The sequence below is a fragment of the Aedes aegypti genome, chromosome 2, assembly GCF_002204515.2.
Source record: "Aedes aegypti strain LVP_AGWG chromosome 2, AaegL5.0 Primary Assembly, whole genome shotgun sequence".
Lineage (NCBI taxonomy): Eukaryota > Metazoa > Arthropoda > Insecta > Diptera > Culicidae > Aedes > Aedes aegypti.
The window spans coordinates 63,702,656-63,716,888 of NC_035108.1; the positions used below are offsets into that span (position 1 = coordinate 63,702,656).

The 14,233-nt window shown below is 36.4% G+C and overlaps 1 protein-coding gene across 16 annotated transcripts in view; it reads right to left on the reverse strand.

Moving 5' to 3' along the window:
- LOC5566335 (titin) overlaps positions 1-14,233 on the reverse strand; it is a 446,003-nt gene that overhangs the window by 45,583 nt on the left and 386,187 nt on the right. For 15 of the 16 annotated variants that reach the window (XM_021841049.1, XM_021841034.1, XM_021841050.1 and 12 more), the window contains one exon: positions 13,087-14,195. The exons of the other annotated variant lie outside the window; for it this stretch is intronic. In XM_021841049.1, the coding sequence (XP_021696741.1) occupies positions 14,077-14,195 (119 nt within the window). In that variant the 3' untranslated portion in view covers positions 13,087-14,076. Of the gene's footprint in view, positions 1-13,086; positions 14,196-14,233 lie in introns of those variants that run through there. 16 annotated transcript variants of the gene reach the window in all.

The following is a 14,233-nucleotide window of genomic DNA, read 5'->3' on the forward strand; positions in this document are numbered from 1 at the left end:
GCTATGAAAACAATTTGACAGGATCTGCAAAAAGAAATCAAAACAGGTTGCTCTGAATTTGGATACAAAAATTTTAAAAATTAAATTTCCCAATTTGACTCCATGTGTGAGCCATTTTGACAATTGTTTTTGGAAATCCAGCAATGAAAGAGGACAACAAAATATTATTGACTTGATGCGTAAAAGCTTAGAAACTTGCTATGCATTTTGAAAAAGCGCAGAAAATAGAAAATAAAGTTACTTACAGTATTGGACAATTCATTTGCAACTTTTTTGATTTTCCACACACAATTATTCATTATTATTTTTTTATAATATTTCGTTTCGTATGGACATGTAAAAAATGCATATCGCATACTCTTGCCGGAATCACACCCCACAGTGCGCAGACATGAGCCGCTAATGAGCTTTCTTTCGCTGGGGGTTCTCTTTGGATACCCTTTTCGAAATGCATCATCATCATCACGGTGGAAAATGCACGCTGGCCAGACGCTACCGTCGTCGTCAGCGGCGGTTCGAATGGCTCGGCGGCGGAAATCGAAAGCGAAAAGATAAACAACGCAGATATGAATAGAAAATTCGCGCACCGGTCGGTGGGTTGAGTTGAGTTGAATTGGTAGCGACTGTAGATACCCAGGGATGCGCGTTGCGTTGGTCGTGCGTGGGCGGAAAACCAACACCACCCGGGGGGAGGAGCCAGGGAATTAATTAGAAGTGCACCGGGGTGGTTCGGTGGAGCTGTGACTGCGAGGATCGTGTTTTCACACCTCGGCCCGTCCGAAAGTGGAAGTTGTAATGGAGAGTGGTTGCGCACACTTAATGGAACGCGTCGTTGGATTATTTATATTAACGTTACTCAAGCTGTTGTCTGATAAATGTTTGCAGGCAATGGTACTATGCCTTGGTGCGAGTAGGATTTGAGCAGAATACACATTAGTAGGGCTCAATTGCGTCAGGTAAATGAAAACTTTGTTGCACAGGATGACGCACATGGTTCTATAATATTATCCAAATGTCACTTTCCCGAATACCGTTGTCCCGAACATAGTAGGCCAAATACATCACTTTCTTCATAAAAATTGCACAACAAATGTGCGGCATAATCTAAAGTTTAATTTTTGGCATTAACAGTTCGGACTCCGACATTGACATTCGATAACTCATGAACTTTCAAGTGTAAAAATTGGATTCATCCCAAGAATTTTAAAAGCTATTCTACTGATCTTGCTCTTCTAGACATAGAAAAAGCATTCGACAGTGTTTGGCAAAACTTTAATTTTCCAACATACATTGTTAGAATAATTCAAAGTTATCTGTCAAATCGTACACTTCAGGTTAATTATCAGAGCTCCAGATCTGAAAGACTTCCTTTAAGAGCTGATGTTCCTCAAGGCAGCATTTTGGGACCAATATTATACAATATTTTCACATATGACTTACCTGAGTTAACTCAGGGATGTCAAGAATCTTTGTTTTCGGATGACACAGACCTCTCCGCCAAAGGACGAAGGCTGCGTGTCATCTGTAGTAGATTGAAAGAAAGTAGACATTGTTTTTCTTCATACTTGCATAAATGAAAGATTTCTCCTAATGCTTCCAAAACTCAACTAATAAAAAGCTTTTGATTTGAAACCTTCAAGTAGACATTTGTCACGATGAGAGGGGTTCCAATAAATTGATCAGATGATGTTAAGTATCTAGTATCTATTTCAGAAATCACATTGAGGGCATTCAAGCCAAATGTAACAAATATATAAAATGTCTGTATCCACTTAAGAGAAAATCGAAACTTTGTCTTGAAAACAAGCTTCTTACCTTCAAACTAATTTTCAGGCCAGCCATGTTGTATACTGTACCAATATGGACTAGCTGTTGTAATACCAGAAGGAAAGCTCTGCTGAGGATTCAAAATAAAATTTGGAATAAGATTCTGAAGCTCCCTCTCTAGTATTGTAACATAGAATATCTAATGTTGCATCATTGGAACAAATTTCGAATACAATTATTAATAATTTTGGACAAAAATCGTTGCAATCTTCTATTGCATAGATAAATACGTTATATATTTGGGTAAGTTAACCCGTATAGGCCTGAGTGAAAGCAAAAATACTGAAACCCGCTCAGAGAATTCTTAACGGATTCAAATGATTTTTTGTCAGTTCACTGGCCCACGTATCTAGTTTCTAGAAGAGGCCAGAGGAACTCGGAAATAGTCCTGTGGCCGGAGTTATTCCGGTGGGTCCCTGGGTCAAGTCGGGTAAAAAAGGGCTATTTTTGGGACATGCCAAGTTATCTCTATTTATTCGCAATGACAATCATTTCAATTTGCATAAATCATTAAGATTTGATATTCAACATTATAAATCAAGAGTTTTGCCCCGTTTAAAATATACCGGATGTGGCCATTTGGATGTAATGCCCGGAAGAACCAGCTATAGATTTGTTGGATACTAAACCGTTTCAATTCTCGAAAAGTAGAAATCAAACATAATTTTGCACTATAATGAGCTCCCATAAGCTTGGCACAGATGTTCAGATACAAATTGGCTTCTTTATCGAAAGTTTGAGGCATCCCGGGACCCAAAAATGGTCATATGTAGGATTAATCTAATGCAAAACTCATAGTTATCCAATTCAATCGTTTCTCAAAAGGTTTACACTGATGCGATTTTTTTGAAATTCCGTCATGTAGTGGCCAGATTATAATTGATTCCGGAAATTATCTGTGACTTGATATTTTCCTACCTCCAGGGCACAAACGCACAGTACCCTTCTCACCCGACCTGACCCAGTGATCCACCGGAATAAGTCCGACCACAGGAATAATTCCGCGTTCTTCTGTCCACTTCTAGAAATTAGATATATGTGCCAGTATACTGACAAAAAATCATTTGAACCCATTAAAAATTCGATGAGCGGTGATGGTTTTAGAATTTTTGCTTTCACTCAGGCCTATACGGGTTAATTGAACGCGTTTTATTTTCTCTTATGAGCAGGTGAAATCTACTCAGCTGGAAACAATCTTTGGACTTTTACGGCAAATGAAATGTAATATGTTGTCAACAAAATGCTGATGAAGGCTTGATTAAATTTTACGAAATTAGGATGATAGTGTTATCTAACACAAAAAACTTGGATATTAGAAATGAATGCATAGTCGAAATGAAAAAAATAAACAGGAAAACTACTGTTATCTGTGATATATATTTGCTTCGCTGCTTTGCATCTCTTAACTAATAAGTGAAATTTGATAAATATGGTCTATTTATCTAGGAAGCTTTATTAAATAACCTTGGATTTAATTTAAAAAGCACCATTTTTGTCTAGCGATGTCATCTTCAGGCCGAAAAACTTATTTGACTTAGGTTTGATTCAATCCTTGTTAAAAAAATTATGCATCAAATTTCACTTATTTTGTTTAAGTTCTTGTTAATAACAGCACCAAAATGCGTTTGGTTTAGTGAATATGGCAACTCAAGAATAACTTATGAAAATGCCCTAGGGGTCATTGAACACAATTTATTTTGCAAATTTCAGCTCCGAAACTGGTGTTTTAAGAGGAAAGCTTTCTATGGAGAGTTTACAATAAACCGTTAGGGCTTAGGCGCCGTCCACAAATTACGTAACGCTCTAGAGGGAGTGGGGAGTAGGTTCGGCTCATAAAAAAAAAAATAAAAAAATCATACAAAAAGCTTTACTGAGGGGGCGAGCGGGTCAAAAAATTTTAGCGTTACGTAATAAGTGGATGCCGCCTTATAATGAAAAATTCAAAATCGAAACCTAATTTTTAACTTACTTGAAAACCCCATTTTCCATGTATTTATATTTTTTTTTATTTTCACCGTAGAATTTTAATATAATTTCATGATGGAAACTTGTGCGTATATTCAAAAAAAAAAAAAAAAATGCAAACACCCTCACCGCTCAGCAAATATTTAAAAGGATTCAATTATTTTTTTTGTCATTATAGGTACTGGTTAGAGTGTCCATTTCCCGGCGGTTTTGCTTGTTCCGGGATTCGGGATAAAAATTGACGCTTGTTTCGGCAAATCTCGAGAACCCGAGATTTTAAGATTTTTAATAAAACAAGTATTTCTGTTGAAATGGTAATAAAATTTCATCAATACAAGGTTTGAAAAATGAAATACAAAGAGGTAACAATGTTTCCAAGATATGACTTTTTTATTCCAATGAAATGATTTAAAATAAAAACTAACAATTCTATATAATATAAATGAAAATGTGGTGAACATTTGAGTTATAATATTCTTCAAACAATCTAAAACTTTGAAAAACAAAATAAAATTTGTGAGATCTTTCGAGGTATTGTAGTAGATCATGCTTCTTCTTCTTCTTCTTCTGCTTGACATTACGTCCTCCTGACTGGGACAGAGACTGCTTCTCAGCTTAATGTTCTTAAGAGCACTTCCACAGTTATTAACTGAGAGCTTCTTTGTACGATGATACTGCCCATAACTGCATATTTGTAACATTCGACAAAAGTAGGCATTGAGTAAATGGAATACCAAGTGTGCATTTTATGGTAGTATGGGAGAAAACTAAAATTTCGAAAAATTACCAGGAACTCAAAAGTGCTTTTTTGAGGCTGATATTTTTTCAAACTCATTTGGCATACTAGGTGAATAGTCAGAAAACAATTCTGATAGAAATTTTATTGCTATTACATTACGAGGCTCATTGATAATCTCAATGTGACTGTTATGCGGTTATAATTACCAATGTGACAAAACAACTTGGTATTTTTTTTTCGAATTTTCTAGAACAATCTTACAGATTTCAGTAAGTTGATCGAAAGTATTTATCATTTGATGACTCTCCATGGTATTAACTCCAATTTGTCAAAACCGTCGAATGTGACTGTTATGCAGTTATGGGCAGGATACTCTATGACCAGGGAAGTCAAGGAAATTCCCATTATGAAAAGTTCCTGGACCGACCGGGAATTGAACACAGACTTTGTAGCCGCGGATTCGAACCTTTTGGCTAAGGAAGGCCCCGCAAAGAATCTATGACAATAGGTCGAAAGGACAGAAGGTCGAAAGACAAAAGGTCGAAGAACAAAAAAGAAGGGACAAAAGTTCGAAAATCGTTTTTCATAGAAGGAAAATTTTCCACTAAGCAAATCACTTTCGACCTTTTGTTTTTCAACCTTTTGTCTTTCGACCTTTTGTCCATAAGCCGCTACTCGGGATGGTTTTGTTCAAGAGGAATGAAAATTATAAATATTTATGAATTCTTTGATAATCTTGTCTTCTAATGATATTATTATTCAATTTATTCACTTCCCTTTTTGGTGCTTTTCTATAGGGTAATTTGCCCATTATTGCGGTATTGCCTATTATTGACGTATAAGAATTAAACCCTCAATATTAATCGAAAACTCTATTTCCTTTGGATATTATCGATGATGATGAAAGCTTATAGTATTCCCAAGCTGTACCAGATAAATGCTTCGAAAATGAAACGATTTTGATCGTTAGAAAAACAGTTTTAAATGATGCATCAAGAAAAGCCTAAATTTTTAACCAGTCCCTCTATCTACGGACGGGTTTTCATAAGCGTGAATTTTTAAGTTTAGAAACAAAACAATTATATGCAGCGGGTATACCAGTTCAATATGGATGTAGTTACATGATAGATATTGAATTTTGAATAAAAGTTCTATATTTTTGAGAAAAAGCATATACCGCAATAATAGGACAATGAAAATAGCTTTTTGCCTATTATTGCGGTATCTGTAAGTCACATTAAAAAATTCGATATTTCAATAGTTATTTTAAATGTAATTACTGGAAACATAAACTATATTGTTACGATACTATTTTGTGACATAATTTTGTGAATTCATACATTTATTTAGTCAAACAAAAGGTTTATGTTTATCTTTACCCTATAGTTGCTGTTATTTTCAAATATATTGCAAATAAACACAATATTTTACCGAAAAATCACGTAAATTGATTAAAATTCGGAACACATGCCAAAAATGCGATGCAAATCTAAGATACAAGATGATCGCAAGAAAGCAATCTTTTGAAATTGCATTGAATTGGTGAAAACTAGCGGAAAATATTTTTAAAACCACCAAAATTGTGGTTTTACTTAAATAAAAAAAAATATTTCTTTTTATAGCGACAAGTGGCCTCAGATGGAAGAACCTTGTCTATTTACATTAACATTGTCCAGCTACGATGAAAGAGGAGACGAAACCGGCAGAAAATAATTCAATTCTGTTGATTTGTTTTCGAATCGTGACATAGAGTAATGAATTAGTTTACTTCATAGATATGTCCAAAGTCACACAAACTGACAGTACCGTGCAGTGTCATTAACATGAAGGGAGCATGATTTCAATGCTAGAACATTGTGTGGCACTGACAGTATACTGCATATAATAAAATCTATGATTTTTGATATACCGCAATAATAGGACGGCACTATCGCAATAAAAGGACGAAATACCGCAATAATAGGACAGAGGTAGAGCTTCAGATTTATGTTAAAAAAATATATGTTTGATTTCAAAATTTACTTTTTTACTTCACTTAACTCCAGATAAAGGATAGTTTTAACAATTCACATTGCAAAATACTATGATATTTAGGTTTTGGACAATGAAATACGATTTTAATTTGAACACCGTGCTTAAGTCCTCCATAATAGGACGGATACCCTATTATCGAATAAAGCTTGAGTTCGAGGAAAAGTTTCATTATTTTGAATTAAATATAGTGGTTTTCATCTGAATTTACGTTTATTTCGGGAATCTTGGGATTCTCGGGACGTCAGATCATATATCCCGGGAAACGGGAAATCCCGAAATTCCTTAAATCCAACCAAATCAACCATTTCTTCGCTTTCAAAATCACGTAGGTCAATATTGGTCACAAGAACCAGTTTCGGCCAGGATTTTACTTCAGTTCCCTTATTGGCCAATCGCATTGAATTCTTATGAGAGTGGCCAAATTAGGTGTATGAGAGTTAAAATTATAAGGAAAATGATTTTTTTTCTTTGTCTTGAATAAATTTTGACGAGTAAATGAATTTATCTCTTTCGTGTGAATGTGATCTACTGAACATAAAAGGTTTCATGCTGATTGCAATGGCTATGTAAAACGGTGTATAATCCACTATGGCTACAACTGTCGTATGACCAAAACCGGTTCTTCTACCCTAATCCATTATTATCTGCGCGGTATGATATCATATTGAAATGTTGAAATGAAGATGAATCGAAGTCGTACCTCCAATTTTCAAGAGCACAAATCTCAAGAACCAGACATCCATTGATTCCAAGAAAACATGATCGATTTGTCACTCGCTGATGCAGACCAATTGATAACATTTTCAGCGAGACGGTCGTCTGGTTCATCTGATTCGAGCTCTAGAAAATTTGAGTGTTGGCTTCGATTTATTTTCACCTCAAAAGTTCTCACAAATCAATCCAAAAACGTTGTAGTTTATTATAGGGTGTTTTATGTATTTTGGACAGTGCGTTACACGTATGTAATTTGAGCACTTCCATTTGATATTGCCGTAAATGGCCAGATTATGTACGTGTAACGGTCTGTCCAAAATAATTTGATCACCCTATGTTATACGAATGTGAGTTCATTTTACAGTAGATATAAAAATGATGTGACAAATTAATTTCACGTTTTAGTAAAAGAAAAAGAGATGGTGCTATTTTGATTTCGCTGTGTGTATTAACCCATAGAGTAATTCGGAGCCCAAGATTGCTGTGGGTTTTTTCCAGCATACCACACAGAAACCCTGGCAACACTGTGTTGGTTTGACACTCTATTAGGTCAGCTGATTACAAGTCTCTATAAGCAATTTGATTAAATTTTAACTTGATAATAATTTATATTTTTTATTTTTTATATATTGCAAATTTATGTAATAAGAGTGATATTGGTAAAAACTTTAAAAATCTAAGGAATTGGAATAACATTTAATTTTAATGTGTCGGAGAAAATTCTTGAAAATTGCAATGCGAAGCTCAGAAAATCTCTGCGCACGTTGTGCTTCATCAATGCCATATTCTATTCAGGTGGTGTTGCAGAATAACATTGTTGAAACAAGAATAGGAGACGACAATGCCTTTGTTGCTGCGGGTGGGTGAAATTTGATTCACTGGCCACAATAGAAGATTGTGATGAATATGAAGTACGTCGTAGATCGTAGAGTTGTATACTAATGTAAGACTAACATTGTCAAAAGAAATGCTTATTGAAAAGATGTCCCTGTTGAGACGTAATCTCAAGATTTGTTTTAAGTTTCGTGGTCAGGGATGATCCATTAATTACGTAAGACAATTTTCGGGGTTTTTCAAACCCCCCTCCCCCCCTGGTAAGATTTTTAGTATGAAAATTAAAAATAAATTGTATGGCGCGTAAGAAATCTCAAACCCCCCCTCCCCCCATAAACCCTTACATAATTAATGGACAGCCCCTCAGGGGAAAAAGATAAATGTAAAAAGAGTCATTATAATCAATTTGCATATCATTAGAAGCCTATCTCAGCCTTGTGGTAACGTCCAACAGCTACAAAGTAAAACTATGCTGTGGTTGCTTGCGTTCGATTCTCGGACAGTTCATTTCGATTCCCGGTCAGAACTTTTTGATAATGTAAATTTGCGAAGAATGTTTTTGTATCAGCCGTATGTGAAATGGCAACTTTTGTTCCGACAAAGAAAGCTGTGAAAGCGCTCAACTTATGATACAGCCTGATTAGGTAAGGCGATCCAGTCTACCTTGTTCTCCTTAACTGAAAAGAAATGGGTTACTATTTAGTAACATTTCTTTATACCCTTGCCCACGCATTAATAATATCCCAAATGGTTGAGCTGTACATGGAAATCCAACTGAAAGTTCCATTAGATGAAGAGTTAAATTCTTCTTCGATGCACATGCGTTTAATACTTGGTATTTCAATGCGCCTGCGCCAATTATAATTAGGCGCTTCTTGGCTATCTTAAACAAGTGGCACTCTGCCATCTCTCTGTGAAAACGAAAGCTTTGCTGAATAGCTGAATAAGACATCTGACAAGCTCAGTTTTCTTATATTTAAGCTATTTAAAAGTGTTTGCTTATTTTTCGTGACTATATTTATATAGGGGAAAAGATCAGAATTTTTTGTTGATTTTTGTGAAATGTTGGCTTTCTTGAATTTGTTGTGTGCCTCAGTAAGTAGATCTTTAAGGTTTTTTACAATAATTTTCCTCAGAGACGCTGATCTTCTAAAAATGATTTATCTAATCTGTTTGAATCTTTATTCAGACTAACTTGAATTTGATCTTGGATTATTTAAGGTGAAGATGAATCGAAGCCATAGTTCAAATTTTCAAGAGCACGGATCTTGAGAACCAAGCATCCGTTTGAGCTGAAAACCTAATCGATTGGTCACCACCAGCTGGTGACCAATCGATTAGGTTTTCAGCTTAAACGGATGCTTGGTTCTCCAGATCCGTGCTCTTGAAAATTTGAACTTTGGCTTCGATTGATCTTCACCTTAACATAGGAAATCACCCAACCTTTATAGTATTTGTTAAAGAAGAGTTGATCGACGTAATGCTCTGCTTGAATAGTATCGATGTATCAGTTCAATCATCGCGTTGACGAATTGGCTTGAAAAGATGAACGAGTTTTATTTAATAACACAAAAGAGCATGTTTCTGCAACTGCTTTAGCAATTTTTTCCGCTCAAATAACGACTACACTCAGAAACACGGGTAGTCACAGAATTACTAAATTTTAGTAATTTATGACTACTTTCTGTCTGCCTCTCTTTTATTCTGCAGGAAATTTTATTCCGATTTGTCAATTCGCCTGGTTTGAAGCATCGCCAAGTTTAAACCCAGGTGAAACGATATTTAGCGTAGAAATTCACAGTAGCATGAAAGAGAGGCCAATAGAAAATAGTCATTAATGCATAAACTGTAGTAATTCTGTGACTATTTTTATATCTGAGTGTATATCACCTTTAAACTTTACTATAAAAATTGGGTCCATCAATGAACCTTGATACTTTTGATCATGTTTGACGTTCTCTTTTTCGACAAAAGTACTACATGGGTTTTAGTTTAAACACTGGGGTTGTTCCTATCTGACATTTCAGAAGGGACACAGAAATCAAAATACACCCAAAATTTGAGTTTAAGCTACGGGGTGGGATCATATCTAAAAATAACATGAACAAAATTTTTTGGACTTAAACAAACTAACAACATAAAAAAATTGAGTAAACTTGTGTTTTTGGCCTAAACTTAAGCGTTTGGTACTTAAATTGGGACTGGGCTTTAGGACCCTATTGGCATTGAATATTTGATAGTTATATCGCAAAACTTTAGAAATCTTTACTCAAACACCGTCTTCTTCTACTTTTTGACGTGACGGCCCAACTAGAACAGGACCTGCTTCTCACGACACTCAGCTTGGTCTTGCTGAATAATTATCTGGATCGATGATCGATGGACAGCGCTTCTCCAATCGATATCAGAACCTATCACTAACATTGACTCTGATCATTATCTAGTGGTGCCTATTCCAGGGCAACAAACGCCGCCTGGAAGAAGCGGAATGTGTAGAAATAGAAAGATTGCGTCATTCACAAGAAACGCGAAAGTTCTACGAGAAGCTTGACGCATCCCGGAACGGCTTCGTGCCGCGAGCCGAAATGTGTTAGGATAAGGATGGAAGCATCTTGACGGATGGACGTGAAGTACTTGAAAGGTGGAATCAGCAGTACGACGAACACCTGAATGGCACGGAGAACACAGTCACAGAGGGTCACGACAGCGGAGGAAGTGACTACGTCAGCACGGCGGATAATGCAAACCAACCTGCTCCCACATTGAAGGAAGTTGAGGATGCCATTCAACAGGCCGCTTGTCTGCATCGACTGATTGTCAGAATCTGGGAAACGGAACAACTACCGGAGGAGTGGAAGCAAGGCGTTATCTACAAAAAGGGCGACAAACTGGAGTGTGAAAATTATCGTGCAATTACCATCCTAAACGCCTCCTACAAAGTGCTATCCCAGATTCTCCTCCGTCGTCTATCACCTATAGCAAACGAGTTCGTGGAAAGCTAACAGGCAGGTTTCATCGACAGTCGCTCGACAACGGGCCAGATCTTTTCCATACGGCAAATTCACCAGAAATGCCATAAGTACCAGGTCCCTACGTACATCTGTTCATCGATAACATGGCGGCATACGACAGTATTGACCGTGTAGAGCTATGGAACATCATGGACGAGAACAGTTTTGCCGGGAATCTCACAAGTTTGATAAGAGCAACTATGAACGGTGTGCAAAACTGCGTGAAGATCTCGGGCGAAGTTAGTCGGGGAATACTATGGCGCATCATCTGTTGAAGTCGTGCCTACTATGGGCTCTAGAAGAAACTGTGGTCGACAAAGATTAATCCACGATGTGTAGTCCTCTACGGGAATGAGACGTGGACTTGCAAGTACTTGGGTTTTCGAACGCTGAGTGCTAAGGACGATCTTCGGCGGCGTGCAGGAGAACGGTGTGTGGATTAACCACAAGCTCGCCCAACTCTACGGCGAACCCAGTATCCTGAAGTTGGCCGAAGCTGGAAGGATACGCTGGGCAGGGAATGTTGGAAGAATGCCGGACAACAGCCCTGTAAAGATGGTGTTCACCACGAATCCGGTCGGAACAAGAAAGCTAATTGATGTAAAACCAAATAGATAAAATAATAAAGATCTAGGGAGCAAGCCAAAGTCGAAGTTGGACAGCCATCTTCTTCTTCTTCTTGGCATTAACGTCCTCACTGGGACATAGCCTGCTTCTCAGGTTAGTGTTTTTATGAGCACTTCCACTGTTATTAACTGAGAGCTTTCTTTGCCAAAGTTGCCATTTTTGCATTCGTATATCGTTGCCACACGTACGATGATACTCTATGCCCAGGGAAGTCAAGGAAATTTCCATTACGAAAAGATCCTGGACCGACCGGGAATTGAACCCAGACATCTTCAGCATGGCTTTGCTTTGTAACCACTCGGCAAAGGACAGCCATGTACCGAGTAAATTCGCGTAACATCGTTAACGAGGTTTCATCAAACTAATTGATGTAACAATGTACGGCTGAATAAAAATTGTACACATTCTTCCAGTTTGCGTAAATAGCCGGTTGTACAAAATCCTTGCAGAATCTAAGAGTTTCCAAATAATCGAAATTAAGCGTTATCCATAAGGTGACTTTACTTCTTCTGATATAGAAGTTTAAGAATGTTTGTTCAATACACACTTCCCAGGATGAGTAGATATAGCATCTGCTGATGAAACGAATACCTTTCAATGTAGGTAAAAATCTTAAGCTTCCGCTCGTTATATCGTAATAAGAGAATCGAATTAATAGAATCTTTACAATATTTGTAGTTGTCCAGGAGCAGTGGGGGAATTTATCGTGCTGTGTTCAAAAAGTGAGTTTATCAAACATGTTTTGAAAAAAATACTTGTTAGCAGTTTTGCTATCTGGTATATCGCCAATTTTGGCATGATATTACTTTGAAATGCATCCCGGTATACACAACTGTGATGGGATTCAACCTTTGCATCTTTTTGATTCTGAAAAGAAGGTGAATGATCAGATAATTACGCTAGAGTCGTTCTAGATTCCAACCTTTCCTGGGAACTTCAAATTGGGTTTAGATTCAAGAAAGTTTTCATGGCTTTTGGGTAGCCTTTAGCAAACTTGGGGCCTAACATCGAAGTATATCAGCTTTTTTGTTCTTATCATTTATGAGTAGTGGGTTCCCGTATTTTCTTGAAGGTAAAGCTGGAGCTGATGTATATTCTCATGATCTAAGGCTACACCCGTTTTATTTTCCCAGTAGTGGGTGATCCACTTAAAACCTAATAATTTGGCACAAAATATACAGGTGTTTCAATCTGCTTTTTTTACATAATTTAATAGCTTTTAATTTTAAAGATTTATTTTATTGAAATTTTTTGACGTTGATTTCATGAGACTCCATTTTCGTACAACTCAACTGATATTTCTTTCTCTCCATTTCTTCCTCGGACTCCAGACTATAACTACTCTCTCGGTTTTATTTTCATCAATCAATCAGTTGTTTACATAAATTTCCTCTCCAGTCGATGCAATATTATTTCATAACGATTTATTCTAATAATTTCTGATAATTTCCAGTTTTTTTTTCAATTGTATTCAATGAGTTACGCGGTGGTGTAAAACCTTTAATAAATTTGATAAAAAGGGGGTCCTTCTGAAAAGCAATGAGTTTTTTTTTGTTGAGTCAATGAGGTCGATTAAATGAGCAAACTACGTTGTAAGACAGTTAAAAGAACATTTAAAGCTAGTTCATTTAGAATTTGATTTCAAATCTATTTATAAATAAATATCTGCATTGGTTAAATTAATCTTTTGAGGGATACAAATGAGCCAGATGAAAATATAAATTTTGTTTTCATTCGATCAATGTTTCAGTTTCGTTTTTTTGTTGATTTTATGTGATAGTTTTGCAATTTTTTTCTGTTGCGTGAGCTATAATTTACAGTCAAATAAACAGGTTGATTCAATCGTTGCAAAAAGTATTCGTGAGCTTAAATTATAATCTAAAATTAATAACTGATGGGTTTTTCTCACATTTGATAAATAAATAACTACAAAACAAGAATTGGAAAACCACTAAATAGACAACGAGTAAAAGCAACACTTTACATTAGGAGAAGAAGCTCGTTCAGAATTTTGCTTCTGCTTCCTCCCTCCATTCGTATCTGATATGGTTAACTTAAACGAAAAAGCTTACGATTAGAATAAAAACAAATATATTTTCTTTCGTTTCAATTAGTTATTTTGCTGCCATTTCTGATTCTGTTTCCTTAGCTGATTGTTTCGTTTTTCACTGGTTCTGATTCTTAATTCCTTTTCTTTTTTCAAGGTTTTCGAATTTTCAGCTGTCGATCGCTGTCTCCTTCTTTGAGTTCTTACGCTGTAATGAATTTCGTCGAGTGTCTATTTTTTTATTCCTTAATTTCTCCCTGATTTCTGATGTTGAAAAACTAAAATTCCGTCACGGCGGATGCCGTTCTCCAGTCGCTGTCGACCACAGTCAGATCGGCACAGGTCTGCGAGTGACCCAAGTGGTTTTCGGCCAAGCAGCAGTACTTGCCAGCGTCACCTAAAAGATTAAGTTGAATTAAACGATTTATTTTTCTA